The sequence below is a fragment of the Alligator mississippiensis genome, chromosome 9 (assembly GCF_030867095.1).
Source record: "Alligator mississippiensis isolate rAllMis1 chromosome 9, rAllMis1, whole genome shotgun sequence".
Lineage (NCBI taxonomy): Eukaryota > Metazoa > Chordata > Crocodylia > Alligatoridae > Alligator > Alligator mississippiensis.
In genome coordinates, this window is record NC_081832.1 from 15,759,796 (window position 1) to 15,775,453 (window position 15,658).

General features: G+C 45.0%; 1 protein-coding gene across 1 annotated transcript in view; it reads left to right on the forward strand.

Moving 5' to 3' along the window:
- Positions 1-8,243: 8,243 nt before the first annotated feature.
- Positions 8,244-15,658, forward strand: part of TP53RK (TP53 regulating kinase) — a 39,957-nt gene continuing 32,542 nt past the window's right edge. The window contains exons 1-2 of the mRNA XM_019484558.2: positions 8,244-8,309; positions 12,774-12,984. Coding sequence (XP_019340103.1) covers positions 12,846-12,984 — 139 coding nt within the window. The 5' untranslated portion in view covers positions 8,244-8,309; positions 12,774-12,845. The remainder of the gene's footprint in view (positions 8,310-12,773; positions 12,985-15,658) is intronic.

Genomic DNA, 15,658 nt, shown 5'->3' on the forward strand with positions numbered 1-15,658 from the left:
AGTGACAGTGTCTCGTGTAGACGCGCCCCTTGGGCGCATCCAGATGAGCACAATCGTGTGGTATTTGGTGCCGCAAACACATTTGCAGCACCGCATACTGCACGGTTCGGTGTTCTCTGCACTGCACGGGGACACTGCCCCAGTGTGCGCTGCGCCAATTTTTTTTCCCATGGGATTTTTTTGACCCCTGGATACTAGTAACTAAGTCCTAAAAAAAAGAGTGATATAAGACTCCTTGGCACCTTACAAAACTGGGCAGCACGCACTGCTAAAAAGTGGAGCTGGATCTCCCGGAGCTGTGCTGCAGCTGCTGGCCAGACTCTGCACAGCAGAATCACAGTGACTGCAGCCCAAGGAGGCCCCCAGGCCCCCAGGTAAGGCTGCCGGGGCCAGCACAGTGCTGGTTCTAGCTTCCCTTACCCCACCCGGGGCAACTTGCCTTGTGCCAAGGCATGTGTGGAAAGGTGCACCACTGCTAGTTATTCCTGGGGAACCAAGTGTCCATGCACATCTGGACACACCCCAAGGTAGGAGGTGTGTTCCTCCATGGGTTAACTGCTTTGTTTGTCTTTCTTCTACCTACTTTGCCTCTCCCAGCAGTGCCTCTTTCTTTTTCCTCCCCTTTCCTTACCCTTTGTATTTTAAAGACTGGTTTCCATTTAGAAGTTCTGCTTCCTGCCGTTCCTTTATAGCATCTGATGAAGTAAGCTGCTGCTTACGAAAGCTTATGCTTCTCTTGATTTAGTCTATAAGGTGCAAATCTACCTTGCCTTCTGCCTGGCTTCATACTAGCATGGCTAACTACCTCTTTCTGCCAATCAATTGACCATGTTGGCAGATGCAGAGGATTTCACCAGAAGCCATCTGTCACCAAAGTCCCCTACTGGGCAAGAAAGAGCACAATACAGCCCAAGGCACGAGGAGTATCCTGGTAAATACAAGCAAGGGCAGCCCACTGGCAGATTCCTACTGCTATCTGCAGGGCAGCACTTGTCTTTACCTACCTTCTGTCTGAGTTACTCCTTGCTCACTGGGCTAAAGCATCCTGTCATGATGGCTTTACTTCATGCACAGTCCTTCCTTTACATGCGAGTTCCAAGCTAAGTAAATAGAAACTCACAAATTCGATTTTATTTTGTATTACCTGATGAATCCTGCTCAGAACTATTTGCCAATGTAACATGGTGATTTACAAAGCCACCCAAATGTGTTGCACCTAACTTAAGGGAATAATATTCTATTAGGTAAATGATTGACAGAGCTTCCTTCTGTCTCAAAACTGCTGATATTTGCTCCCGAAAACCAGGGGGAATCGTTCTCCTGACATTTTCCAGTGGCAGAAGGCAAAGGGTCAGGAAGAGCTTGTTGGCTAATATCCATAGCACAGGAGCTTGCAATTGATTTGCTCTGCTGTGGCCTCCCCTCTGGCATCAGTGTCATGCAGTCAAGCGCAGCTGTAGGCCAGGGCAGAGGGGAGCCAGAGAAAATAAAGGAGAGATCAGAATCTGGTTTTCATAGCAGCTTTTAAAATGCAAAGGCATCTGTAGCCTGTAGCACCTCACAAGGCAACTCCCCAGTGGTAAGAAGGGGGTCCCATTCTTTTAGGCTTGGATTCAGCAGAACGCTTCATGGGACTTCAGTAGGATTGAAGCACAAGCTTTAAGCCCTCTGCTCAGCTGGGCACTTTTAAATGTTTATTTGTTCTGAGGCTGGAAAATGTTTGCAATTCCTGACCTCAGATCTGCTGGGAGGTAAATTTGCTGGTAGGCTGATATAGATCTAAACACAACGCACAATGTGCAATAAGTCATTCCCAGATTCCTAAAAACCTGTGATAACTGCAGAGCTTGCTCATCGTGGTCTGAGCTTTCAGTCCATGGGACTGCTTGCATGAGTACAGGTGGCAAGTTTTTGTCCAGTGCTAATCCTTATCAACAACACTAACCGAATGATGAGACTTCAATGCCATGACATGAAATGCACTGACTGCTTATATTGTCATGGTGTTTTCCAGCAACACAGCAACATTGATACTGATTTTCCAGCAAGGCATCAGCAATGTTGTAGCTCATTTTCACACACAATTCCTTCTATGCATATATAAGCATGGCCATTAGCACTGCAGGTGAAATTAGCTATTGTTCATTTGCGTTTGCTGTACACACGTATGCAAATTCATACTTGAAAAAAATTGTGGACCGTTGTTTTTACCCATTTAGAGTCCCTGGCATATTACTGTTCTTTGAGCACAAAGCTGAGGACGCTGCCCCCATCTTTCTGTTTCTCTAGTGCCGTGTTGTTGTGCTAACAGGTAGCTCTAGCTCAGGGGCAGGCAAATTCTGGCCCACAGGCTAGATTGGGCGTGCGGCAGACTCCGTTTTCCAGCAGCCCCTGTCCACGTTGCTCCAGCTGGTCTCCACGGAGACCCCAGGAGCATCGGGGTTGTGACAGCATGGGTCCAAGCTCTCCACGGAGACTGGCCTGGACAGTGCTGGCAGGGTGTGCAGCTGGGCAGGGAGCTGCTCTGGAGCCAGGGCCGAGATTTTGCGGTGGTGACAGAGCGGGCCGGAGCTGGAGCAGAGCTGTGATCTGGTGCCTACACGTGATCTGCTGCCTGCCCCGGCCTCAGAGCAGCTCCCCACCCAGCCGCACGCCCTGCCAGTGCTGCTCAGGACAGTTTGTATGGAGCCCCTGGCCCTGCGCTGTCATGGCCCCACCGCTCCCAGGGTCTCCATGGAGACTGGCTGGAGTGACATGGGCAGGGGCTGCTGGGGACACTGGTCAGATCTGCCATTGTGCGCCCTCTGCTCTAGCCCATCATTCTGGAGGCACCTACTGTCTTTTCCTGTCCGCAGCCCAACTGTTGGCACTGTGCTGTCATGAGAGTTAAATGGACAGCCACTCCAAAGCTACTGTTGATGCTTACTAACTGGTTAACTAGGAGAGCTTATATGGTAATGCAGGGCAACATTTCATTCCCAATTGAAGAGAGCTCATGCTATACATGTCGGAATCAGTTAGTCTCTAAGGGCCTTTGTACATGCCACAAAATTGGCTTTTAAAGCGGCTTAAATGCCCTTTTGCACTGCTTTAATGGCATTGCTGTTTACACTCTCGGTGGCGTATTGTGCTTTAAAGGCATTGCCGTTTACACTCTTGGCAGCGTATTGCACTTTAAATGACTTTGGTACGTAGCAAGATAAAACATCTCTAAAGTGTTTTAGTTTGCTACCCTAACGAAGTGGAACAAGAGGGAAGTACTGGGCCCCGCACAGCTCAGGGGCTGTGCGACTTGGTGGCAGTCCATGCAAGCAGGTCCCATTGAAGAAAAAAAAATTACAAGCCTGATTTTTTTTTTTCCATCCCTGGAGCCTGCCTGCCTGAGCTGCGCAGGGGCCTGGTGCTTCCCTCCACAGCTGCAGTGCCCCCTGGGACTGCCCGGGCTGGGTGCCAGTGGGCAGGTGCCACCTGAGGGGCACCACCACTGTCACGGAGGGAAGCACTGCCCCCTCCCCCCTGTAGCTCAGGAACCACTTGGCCCACTGGCAGCTGCCTTCCCCACCCCCCCGCCAGAGAGGCAGGTAAGGATCAGGCCCCCACCCTTGTGTAAACGCTGTGGGGGTTTAGTTTGGTTTAAGATGAAGTGGTGTTTTTAAAAACCCATCATTTCAATTTAAGGAGAACTAAACCAAATTAAACCCCTATGGCATGGAGAAGTACCCTAAGGTGTAAATCTACCGTGCCTTCATTTTCATTTCCAAAACAACACAGAGCCATCACCAGCACAGGAAACGAGTCATTCTCAAACTCAGCCTCCCTTAGGGCAGCAGTGAGCCTTTTCTCCAGGTCCCCAGACTGGATGCATATATCTTTTTCTCAAGCTGAATTACGTATGTTGTTTGCTGTCAATAAATGACCTTTATCCCATTTGTCCCATTCAGAGAAAAGCACCAAGATTAGCATTAGGATTCTTAGTGATGCCCTTCTGTCCAAGTATCATCAAGAAGATCCTCAGTGCTCTTTTTGTGGCATGGGTGTGTTGTCACTACAATGTTTACTTGGAAATCTAGGGGCTAAGACATATACCAGACTAGGTTGACTGTTTCGGAAAATGTATTAAATTAAGTTGTTATTTACCCACAATATTACTCTTCAGAGCTGGGTTTTTTCATATTCTTATTAACCATGAAGTGGTTTTAAGTGATTGTTCTCTTGTAGGAGTAAAAATAAAGGGACATTTTCAGCTATTCTTATTTCACTTTGTGGAAATGGGTCACACACAGGACAATAAGTATAAACAGAAAATGGGCTTTTATGTCATGTGCCTTAAATTCTTTCTATGGGAATTGGGAAGTTTGCTTCTAAATGCAAAGCAAACATTTTGCAAAGCACATAGGCATTGCCAAAGACAATGAAAATGCATGGCATTTCTCCACAGTGGTAAAACCTCACATCAGGGTTTGCCATATCAATAAAAGGAACATTTTTGACAAAGAGGATTAGCAGTTCACACATCTGGCTTCAGGCAGAAAATGAGATAGAGTTATCCTCCGCACACATTTCGTGCGCAAGCAGAGCCAACGCGGCAGAACAGCCACTTTTCCTCTTTGAAAATATTCTGAAAGTTTTTCTCTTGTCTTCTTTTTTTTTTTAACTCATGGCTACTGTTTAGGGTTTGTAAAATGAATTGAAGGCGAGGCCAAGTATTTCAAAGGGGAAGGTTAGGTATTTCCTGTGTGCAGCTTAAATTCTAATTACATCAAAGTATCCACGTAAGGTCTCTCCATGGAGATCTGGCATTGGACTGTATGTTTAAGTAAAAGGCAAAGACTGGAACCAATTCCAGATTTTTGTCTCTCTCTCTCAGAGAACTTGCAGCAAATCAAAGTAATAACATTAAAAATGGTCCCTGGTTCTCTTACATGTGAGTAGTAGTGTTTTGTAAGGGTGGCAAATTTGTGCTATGCAGAGCACTTGTGTTTCAGATGCTTCTTTTGATTTAATTTTAGATTGGTTCATCATAATTAAAGTCTCTTTTAGGAAGTAAGCTCTTACAGTGCTGAACTTCGTCCTCCATTATTATGTGCACAAGTCACCTCTGCAAAGTTTATGCTGGTATTTTTGGGTCCACAGAGTGAATTGGGGGTGTCTTTCTGAATACTCATACTTCTACCTAGTTGTTTCCACCCACCATCAGATAGGCTGGGATGCAAGCACTCAGGTCTGCAGCTGGATTGTGAGTGCAATTGCAGAGGCAAAAAAAAAGCAGCAGGCTTCCCTCCTTCTGGAAAACATGACCCTTCTTGTATATTAAACTGCTCCTAGGAGATAGACACTGAAGAAGTGAACCTGTGTGAGGTGCTGAGAGACTTCAGCTGTCATTAGCATTATCAAAATCTGGGGATGCTTAGCCCCTGGCAGGATCAGACCCTAAGGCTAGGGACAGACATTACACATAAACTGGTTTAAGTGATCAGAAACTGGTTTAAACCTGGAACAGAACAGATGTTCAGTGAACATAAACCAGTTTCAAAATGGCTGAAACCGGTTAGAGATAAACCTGGTTGAAAGTAGTATCAGACTTAACTGATTTAAATTAAACCAGTTTATGCAATGTCTGTCCCAGACCCCTTGCTGGTTTAAATTAAATCAGACACCCCCAGGATCCCAGCATGCTCTCTGGGCTGGGTGGGGCTCTCTGCTTCACAGCAGGGCTGGCCCTGCCCCTCTGCTCCCTGGCTGCAGCTCCGGCAGAGACTTGCAGGCACAGCAGCGTCTGTCTGGCTTCCTCCTGCTCTCCCCCTCCCCTCACCACTCCCTGCCAATCAGGATCCCCTTGTCCCCTCTGCCTTACGCAGACACCTCAGCATTAGCTAGCAGACCACATGCTGGCTACGGTTCATGCTGTGGCAGACAGCAATGTTGGTTTAGGGCTTTTTGGAGCTAATCAACAGCTCAGCTGGTAATGACCCTCCATTGGTTCCTTCTTTGTTTAAGAAGAGCTTGAAATATTGAGAGGCTGTTTGTTTTCTGATGGGGTGATAAATGCTGATAATATAGCTGATAAATGTTCTGTTATCAAGGTGGGGACCCCTCCCTAATATCTGCTGGGGCCTGGCCATGCCCCCCTCAGCTCAGCCCTGCTGAAGGGAAGGGAGGGCTGCTGTAGTGCCCCCTGGCTTCTAGCCTGAACCACTGCAGGCGTGTGCCATATTTCTGGGATGTACAAAGTGGTTTAGCCTAGCCAGGTTAGACTAATCTGCAAAGATTGAATCATTTCAGGCTCAGGCTTTTTGAATGTCTGTCCCCAGCCTGTGTCAAAGCCCCAGAGATTCCTTAACGATTTATACAGGCAAAACCCCTATTGATTTAATGGGAAGTTTGACCAGAGTGAGAAGTAAGGACTTTTCTAGCCCTAAGTGCTCTCAAAGCCTCTGAAGATGTCACAGTTCTGTTTTTGAATTGAGAAAATGTTAGAGGAACTGTAATGAATTTGACATACCTCAAAGGATCACAGCAGAGGTGCTAATGTCCTTTGTAATGCCTCCTGTTAACAGGAAAATCGTCTGTACTTGACCCACTTCACCAACATGCACAGTACTTGTTTCTGTTTCACTGCATGTCTAGCTGCCTTTCCCTTCTTCCCCCACTCACAACCCTCAGCTTCTTTCCTGCGGGAAAGATTAGGAAGGATAGGAAGTCGTCTGTGCAAAAAGATGCCACTAGCCAAAATAAACACAGGTCAGAAGATTAGGCTTCATCAGAACTTTAAATCTAGCCCAAGCTAAACAAATGAGCTGTCAGGCTCTGGTAAAAGATCCAGTCTGAGTGACCTGGAGTGACTGCAAAAATGGTTAAGGCAGCTAATAGGTTTTGCAATGCGAAGGATTTAAGTTTTGTTTTTAACGCTGCATTCCTCCAAGTCAGGATTCAGATTTAGCTTTAAATATCATAAATGTTGTATTCTGGCTTTGCATACTGCAGTGCAGACATGTTCCTCAATGCACAAGGGGAACAGCAAAACAACATCATGGCATTAACTCACTTTGGAGATCCCTAATAACCCTAGGAGCAAAGCAGGACATTAAGAAATAGTCTATCTTTGCTCAAACTCTGAATTCCCCAACCACTGTCAATGCAGGCAGGATCTTTGAATTATGGGCTTAGTTTAAAAAAAAAACCTTTTGCTGTATAATTACTGACACAAAAAGCATGGCACTGCGATGCATACCAGATCATGTGACATTTAGGTAATTGCTCACACAGATGGCTAATTAAAGTTGGTTATGGGTGTAATGACTCAGTTTGTGCAAGGTGGGGCAGGAGAGTGATTTTAACTTACAGAGAACTGAGAATATGTTTTCTTATGTGGAATAAACCTGGTGCTATAGTCAGAGCATAGCACCTGAAACTCTCCTTCCAGGCTGTGCCACTAGCTTACTCTGTGCCTACAAACAAGTGATTGCAGCTTTATGTGCTGCAGTTTCCACATCTGTGAAATGGGGATAATAATTACTTACCTTGTAGATGAGCTGGCAGTTATCATTAGCATTCATGAAGTGCCTTGAGCTATGGAAATGCACAGTGCTATCATATATTCAATGTGTACTGGTAATAAAAAATATTAAAAAAGTAACAAGCAGTAGAAGTCTTTATGGAGCAAAAGCCAGGCCCTTAACATTGTTTTAATGCACTTAGCAAAACTTTAGGTTAGAGCCAAGAATGATCTCTCATAAAAATGTGTGGGAGTTGAGACAATTTTAAAAACAAAATATTTATCCCAACAGAGACCTTGCAGCTTATCGTGTAACTCCAGACTGCATTTAGGCCATTTTAAATGAGCATTAAAAGTCTTTTTGACACATGCTTTATTCCTCTACAATAGACTCTAACAGCCCCTCAGAGGCCTTCTGCAGTCTTACGTGTAAAAAGTAATGGGGATTGTTTTAAAGAGTGGAACTTGGCCCAAGAGAGACACGAGTACTTGGGGACTATTTAGTACTCATTAGTACTTGGGGACTCTTTAGTATATGGGACACTTTATGACTCATTAGTGGTCAGGGACTCTGTGGTATATTCATCAGCATTCGTTGTTGGCTGATCTGTAGAAGCCCTCCTCTGTTTAAACATTGCCATGTTGTGGATGAACATCTGGGCCCTTCACCTGGGTCTGGGCCTCCTTGAAGATGGTGACATGCACTACAGCAGTGGTTTTCAACCTTTTTTCATTTGCAGACCCCTAAACATTTCTGAATGGAGGTGCAGACCCCTTTGAAAATTTCAAATGGAGTGACAGACCCCTTTGAATTGTAAGTATGGATATTTGCCTACTTTTGATTGATCATAGTCATCTTTTGCAGACCCTTAGACACATGGACCACAGGGTGAAAACCACTGCACTAGGGCATTTATTGTTTGCTTGAAAAGCATTTTTCCTTAATGGAGGACAAAGAGATGGAAAGACAGGTTACTGCTGAGGAAGCTGTCTGGTAACTGTCAACATCATTGGTGAGAAACTGAAATATTTGGAAAATTGTGATGTTGCCCAAGGAAAAGTTATTCATATTAATACTTCTCTGTTCTTGCCTAACATTTCCCCTATTCAAAGTTCTCTGTTCACTGATCTCACTCAGCAGTACTACCCACCTCATCTCTCGCTAAAGCATTGGAGAAGGATACAGATATTAACTTTGACCTCCAAGTGATGGTTCTGAATCCAGCACTGTCTCACCCAAAGATGAAATATTTTTCTTAATGGATCTTGCATTATCTTCCCATTTTCATAAAACAATTGTAGCGAAATAGTACCAGCCAAATCAGGTGCTGCTTAGGCCCTGTTTTTAGACTGCACAAGTACAGGCCTACTTAAAGCACATTTCAGTATTTGGTGGCTTTATAAAATAAAGGGTGGGAGTGAGGAGCCAGCAAGCTGCACTGGTAGGAATTTTGTCCATCTTCTATCATTATCATCATCAGCATGGGCCAGGACTCTATTGTGCTAGGTGCTATACAAAACAGATCAAAATGCTGGTCACTGTCCCAGGGAGCACAGTTGCATTATTCTCACCTCATCTTAGCACCAGCACTTGCTTTTCTCACTTCTAATTTTTTCTCATTGCTTTAAGTTGCTTTTGGGCTCATGAGCTCAGTCAGCAGGAATCAAATTTGCTCAACAAGGCAAAGTTCACTCCAGCTCTGGAAAGAAGCTGGAGCTTCTCAATGGTCAGGAAAAAGCTTGCAGGGAGCAGATGCGAGTTTCCTTTTGTATATTCCATTCCAACACCATCAGGAAGAGACACATCTGAAAGAATAATATTTGAACTGGAAAATAAAATTAGATATATTTGAACAAATATAGAAACCATTACTGACCTGATACCGGAAAATATTCCCAAATGCTAGAAAGAGGAGAACTAGAGTGAAAGAATGGATGAATCTCTGCCTCTGAGGGGAATATGGAAGGAATTCTTTAAACCTTTTCCACCATCTTTTGTTCTGTATATGGCAGGTTGCTTGGTTAGCTCTCTCTGACATCAGTCAGGCTCTTGCTGTACTGGGCACTATACAAACTCAAAAGAAAATGACAGTCCGTGCTCCAAAAAGCACAGTTAAATATAGTTAAGTGGAGTTAAGCATATAATGGTCCAATCTGGGGCATTCCTGCAGGCAAAAAAATAAAAATAAAAAACACACCATTTTGAAGGCTGATCTCTGTGGCTAATTTAAAGAGAGAAAAAGTGACCTATATATGAAAGTTAAGAAAATGTCCAGGTGACCCTGAATCTCAATGTCTTCTGATGCCTCTATGATCTTGCCAGCACGGCAGTCTTTTAAGAATTCATATTGCTATATAAAACCCAGTGCCTCACCTTGGTAGGGGAGCATGTTCTGCTTATTATAAACTGTGCCCGCATTGCACATCCAAGGCCCCACACTCTGTTTTGCTGAAACACTGCTCCTAAACTCCCCATCTCGATGGGAGATTTTGATTTCAACATGAAGTCATGGTGGAAATTCTTTCCTGTAAATGCCTTTCCCTTCTGCTAGCAAAGAGTGCTCAGTGTGTTGATAGAATTGCTGAGATGTGGTTAAGTAAACCTGGCAAGAGCACCTACCAGCTAGGTCTAGCACAGTATAGCTCCCACTGATTCAAATCTGCAGCAATGACTCCCAGCTGTGACCAGCTCCATGCAGGTTTTCTCTGCTCAGCTGAGGGAGCTGCTTCCCAGCTGGCACCAGCTCGGTGTAGAAGCATGCCCGTTTAGCAAATCAGAGCTAGCTAGGACATTAGCTCTCAGTGAAGCTGACTTCAGTGACAACTTCTAATGACAAGGTTGAATTTGGCTCAGAGACTTCAGTGACACAATAACAGACTCTGCTGTGCTGCACACTGCAGTCCTTCACTGTGTAACTCCTGCTGAAGCCAGAGTTGTGCACATAGGATTGCAGTAGAGTTGCGTGTTGACCTTCAGCTAGCAGCAGCCAGAACAGCTTGCCTTGCAAACCTTAGTCTGCCTGTGTTGGGAGCCTGCCGTCCTCCCCTTCCCGCAGTCTCCTTGTTCATTAACACACAATACAGCCAGGGCAAAATAATGTGGCCTGGTGCCCCCAGTGCTCATTTAGCAGGCAGGAATGTACCTAAAGGGAGGGCAGAAGCCAAGTGTCAGGTGGAGCCTGATTCTCCCTTCTGATTAGAAGTGACAGCATCCTTCCTTCTCTTAATTTAATAAACAGAGGCAGAGAATGAAGAGCTGGATGGGCTGAGTCCAAAGGCAGAAGCATTAGCGCAAAGGCTTGATAGAGACAGGAGTGCAGGGATGCAAGCCAAAAACACCACACACAGGAACCCTGGCATGAGCTGAGCAGCAGTGTGCAATGCAGACAGGTTTGCTGGAGCACAGTGCTGGCACATGCATGGAGCTCAGAGCAGCAGAGTAGCACAAAGAGGACAGAATGGAGTCATCCCAGAGAACCTACTCCTTCATGCTGGCTTTCTAGGTCAGGCTCCCCTGCCAGGAAACAGTTTGATCCATACAGTGCCTAAAGTCAGGGAGCACTAAAATAACACATCTCAACACACTCTTGTTTTAGAGACTGCCCACATCGGGCTGGTGTCTTGGTCCTAGTAGAAAGGATGGGTTTTGTTGAGGTCTAGCTGTCTTGTGGGAGCTGCAGCATATTAACCAGCCCATCTTCTGGTTTATATTTTTTCCAGTTCTCATATTTCATTTGTGCCTGTTCCTTTCATCCAGCCCCATGCCCCCCATGCAGTGACTGTGTGAGATCCAATCTTGGGGACTGCTGCTTTCACGCATGCACAAATGACACATACCCACCACTCTCTGTTCTCTTTCCTGCACTGTATGGACATCTGTAACAAGGACTGCGAGACCCATAGCTGCTGCTCCCTCCTACTGCTAATGCTAGATAATGTTATCATGATTATAACTGCTGGATTAATTCTAAGATGTGCTGTATCTCGGAGTTTTACATTTTCACTTTCCAGACTCTGGGCCTGCTGGCAAGGGCATTTTGGATCCAATGAACAAGCAAGCGATGAATTGCTTGTATTTATTTTTCTATATTTATATGAATTTTTACTATTCTGCATTAACAGAGCATATGTCAAATGCTCAGGTCACCCCTAACAGTCTTTGGGAAGTACACTGATAAATGGAGCACTTACACAATGCATAACTAACATTCTGCACACAACTCTGGTGATTTTTGTGTCAAGTTTGGGCAATTGCCTAGGCAAATGGACAACCCTGTCTGTCTGCACAGGTTATCTCATCTCTGGGTGCAAAGATAATAACTGCAATGCAAATGAAGTCAACATTTTCATGCCTTGGGAAATCTGATTCTCTATGGATGGTGATTGAAACAGATTCTTAAGCCCTTTATAACAAAAAGTTTCTAATAAAATAAAATGAAATTAAAAATCCATGTACTTCCACTCTAGGTGTGAAATGGCTTTTGAACTAACTAGATCTTTTTGGTTGTCATTCAGGTTTTATTCCTGTCAATCAGTCATATTCAGTAAAATCCACGGGACAGATTGTTCTCCTTGTCTTTGCATATATATTCACACACAGGACATCCTTCCATCCCAACCTGCCATGTCAAACTTGATTTCAGTCTCTGTATATATGGCCAAGATGCCTGAGCCATAGCTTTAGCAGTTATTAGAGTTACAGTGTGTGGAGCTGGAAGAACCTCTCCCAGACTCAAGATCTGTGGGTTGGCTAGTTTGTTTCTGAAGAGTACCAGAGCTCCTCCTAGTGATGGCCAGAAGGCTCTGCACACTGAACAGGGCAGAAGAAACTAAGTGGGGACTAGATAAGTGAATATCACAGAGTTACTGGACAGTCTCTGCTGGCCAGTGTTGGCAGCTTGCTCTTTAATTTGTTTGTAAGGAGAAGCATGAAAGAGCCCCACTGGTCTGATGCTTCCAGTCTGCGGGATACTAACCCCCAACTGAGCCCTGCACAGCATAGATCCAAGCAGCTAGCCAGGCTGACCCTCCAAGTACTGCAGCCTAGCCAGTCCCACAAGGGTTTCTGAGCCTGTGCACTAGTAAGATGCAGCACGTACATGCAGCAGGTCTGGCAATTCCTAAGTGATGGTAACTGTAGAGAGCAGCATGACAAATGCTTAGGTCTCCTCCCAATCCCCACTGTCAGAACCCCGGCACATGAACTCATGAGAGAGGCAATAGGGATTTAACTGGAAACTTTAATGAAATCACTTTTCTGTGTCTCCTGCTATTATAGCTGTGAATGAGAGTGTCTCCTGCCAGATCCTGCAGCAAATGTTTGACCCTGTATGTATGACCTTGATGGAAAATGGGACAAAAATCCCAGCAGCCCAGGGCAACATCCAACGGCCCCATGTGGAGTGACTACACAATGCAGCATTGTAAGAAGTGGCATTTAGGAAGTGACCGTTCTGAGCCTTTACCCTTCGAATATCCTGCAGAGATTGGTGAGTTCTTGCTCCACTCTGTCGGCCCAATCTCAGCAGCCCAGTGCATTAAGTAAGGAGTATAAAGACCTGAGTTAGGATTGGCGAGGGACATGTGTCACTTTACTGGACATAAAGGATAGACAAGCAGCAGCCTCTTTGCAGCCAGAGAGGGAAAGAACAAAGACAGAACAGGTTAAATTAATCTCAAGATACTCCAAATCTTCCTTTACTGCAGAGCGTCCCCACCCTTCCTGATTGGTTGGTTTTCTTCTTGCACCCACTTGCCATGGATTTTGCACTCCCACCCAATGCCAGTCTCATTATTTCCACAAAAAATGCATTTATTTACACCCCAGACACAGTATACAAAATGAACCAGTGGAAATGTGTGGGTTCAGAGACACTGCTGGAATTTCTATCAAACTGTAGCCTTTGACCCCTGGATCTGATATCAGCTTCACGTAGTCCAAAGGCCTGATGTCTAGAGTCTCACCTAGCAGGTGCAATTGGCATGCAAAACTTGTGCATCCACATTTTTGGGGGGGTTGCACAAATGAATTGTAAAGGGCACACCAGAGAAACATGAGTCTCTGGGAATAACTTTTACCTGCAACTTTGAGGAGTTGGAGGAGCTGATAGACAAACCCAGAGACACAAATCAGCTGATGAAAAGGTAGCACATTCTGAAGGGGGACTGCTTACTTGAAACTGTGGTCCTGAAAACTTCACCTCTACTACAGCTCATCGAATTCATGTTCCCTATTTCATAGCCAGACCTGGCCCCACATAGCTATATTCCTGCTGGCACCCAGCAGGAGTTCAAAGACAATTAATTCCCTTTCCTTGTAACCCATTCTGAAAGACCTTCCCATTACCTACCTTTTCCCAGATTTTTGCTAATTTCTTTCCTGCTAGTACGGATGAGCAGGTGTTCTCTGTGGCTAACCTAGCTGCATTCTCACTATCTGCATGTTATCCCACAGTTAACTTTGAGGGCAGGGAGACTATTATCCCATCACCCTTTCCCCCCTCCAGTTGGATGAGCACCCAGATCATTTCAAGACTGTGTCTTGTATTCACACATCCATATAGCTAACGCCTACACTATACACTTGATATAAAAACCTCATAGCAGAGGCATCCCTGTCTTAAACCTGTCTGTGCTATATTGTGTCTGCAAAATGGGAGAAAAGGCATGATAGCACAGTTGTGGAGAGCAAACAAAGGGCTGGTTTGGGTGAAGATGGAGGGAGGGAGGCAGTCAGCTCTGAAGAAATTGTTCCTTGGTGGGGATTTGGCCTTGACATCAAAATCCTTAACAGCATATTACTTCAGCCCCCAAAGTGGACAGATGTTGAGGTGCAGCTCAAAGGAAGTCAGAAATCTTTCCTTGGAAAATATTTGGCTGGGAACCTAACAAAAATATTGTGAAAGAAAAGGAAATAAAAGCCCACTAGAGAAGATTTATTGCTACCTCAAGAATTTCTGTATCCCTCAGTCTTAGGAGGTCTCTGCCTCAGTAGAGAGAAGAAGAAAAACAGCCTGTATCTGAGAAGGGATTTTCATTTGTCCACTTTGAAGATTGTGGAGGGAACCAACTTGATGTCTCTTGGGAATGCTTCAGTCCCTCCTGCTAACATCAGAAACCATTTAGAGGCTTCCATAGCCTGTGTCCTGGCCCAGGCCTATAGGGGAGCTAAAGAGAGAGTGGGCTGAATTATTGCTTATTAATTAATTAAACCACAGTGCTCACCTTAATTTCCTTCTTTAAGAAGGACATGGACCAGAAGTCCCAGCATAAAGCTCACAGGGAGAAGGGCCCATAGGAGCAAGGTCTTTGTCCTTATTTTACAACAGACTCTCACTGTTGTTATAACTCGTGTGTGCCTCCGGCCTTCCAGTAATATAGCACGCAGGGCACTTAAAGCTAACTGGCTAAGCTGTTGCCAGCTCCCTCACATCAACTCATTTTGCATAGAAATTTACAACTTTCCAGGTTTTTGCACCAGGCTCTGTGAAGGCCTGAGAACGAGGAGTCTGAGATGGGGTGCAATGCCCAAGTGTCCCTACCTGTTAGGACTGGTCCATGTTGACTACCTGGGATCGAATCACACCGGTTAGACAAGGGGAGCACTGCTGACACTGGTATGGCTGGGTGACATTCCTCACTGATGCCCATCCTGTATATAAAACTTTTAACCCATCAGCACTCCCAAGGCTAAGAGAAACAAAGTCTGAAACACATATGAAGCCAGCTGTAGTACTAGGTTGTTGTTTTCCAGACAGCAATGATTTACCCAATCGCGGGGTGCTCTCTAGTGGTAGAAAGTTAATAATGCACTTTCTCCTCCAAGAGGCAGTGCTGTGCATCCCTTTTGCACAGACAGACGCTGGCCAGAATGGGGGTGCTAGGTCATGCATAGTAAAGCTGTCCTGGAGTAGATGAGATACACAATAGTGCATTGCAGAGTCATGGGTGGATCTAGGATTTTGAAAAGGGGGTGCAGATGGTATGGTGCATCATCATGTACATATAATTCAATACATATTTTTCCCCAATTAAAAAGAAACTAGAAGTTTTACTAATATGCCAGGGGGCTAGGGCTAGATTATTCAGTTTAAGATTTAAGCAAAAACAAATATAACTTTACTGGAATGTGCAAGGCCTTATTGTGTTGGGTGCTATACACGC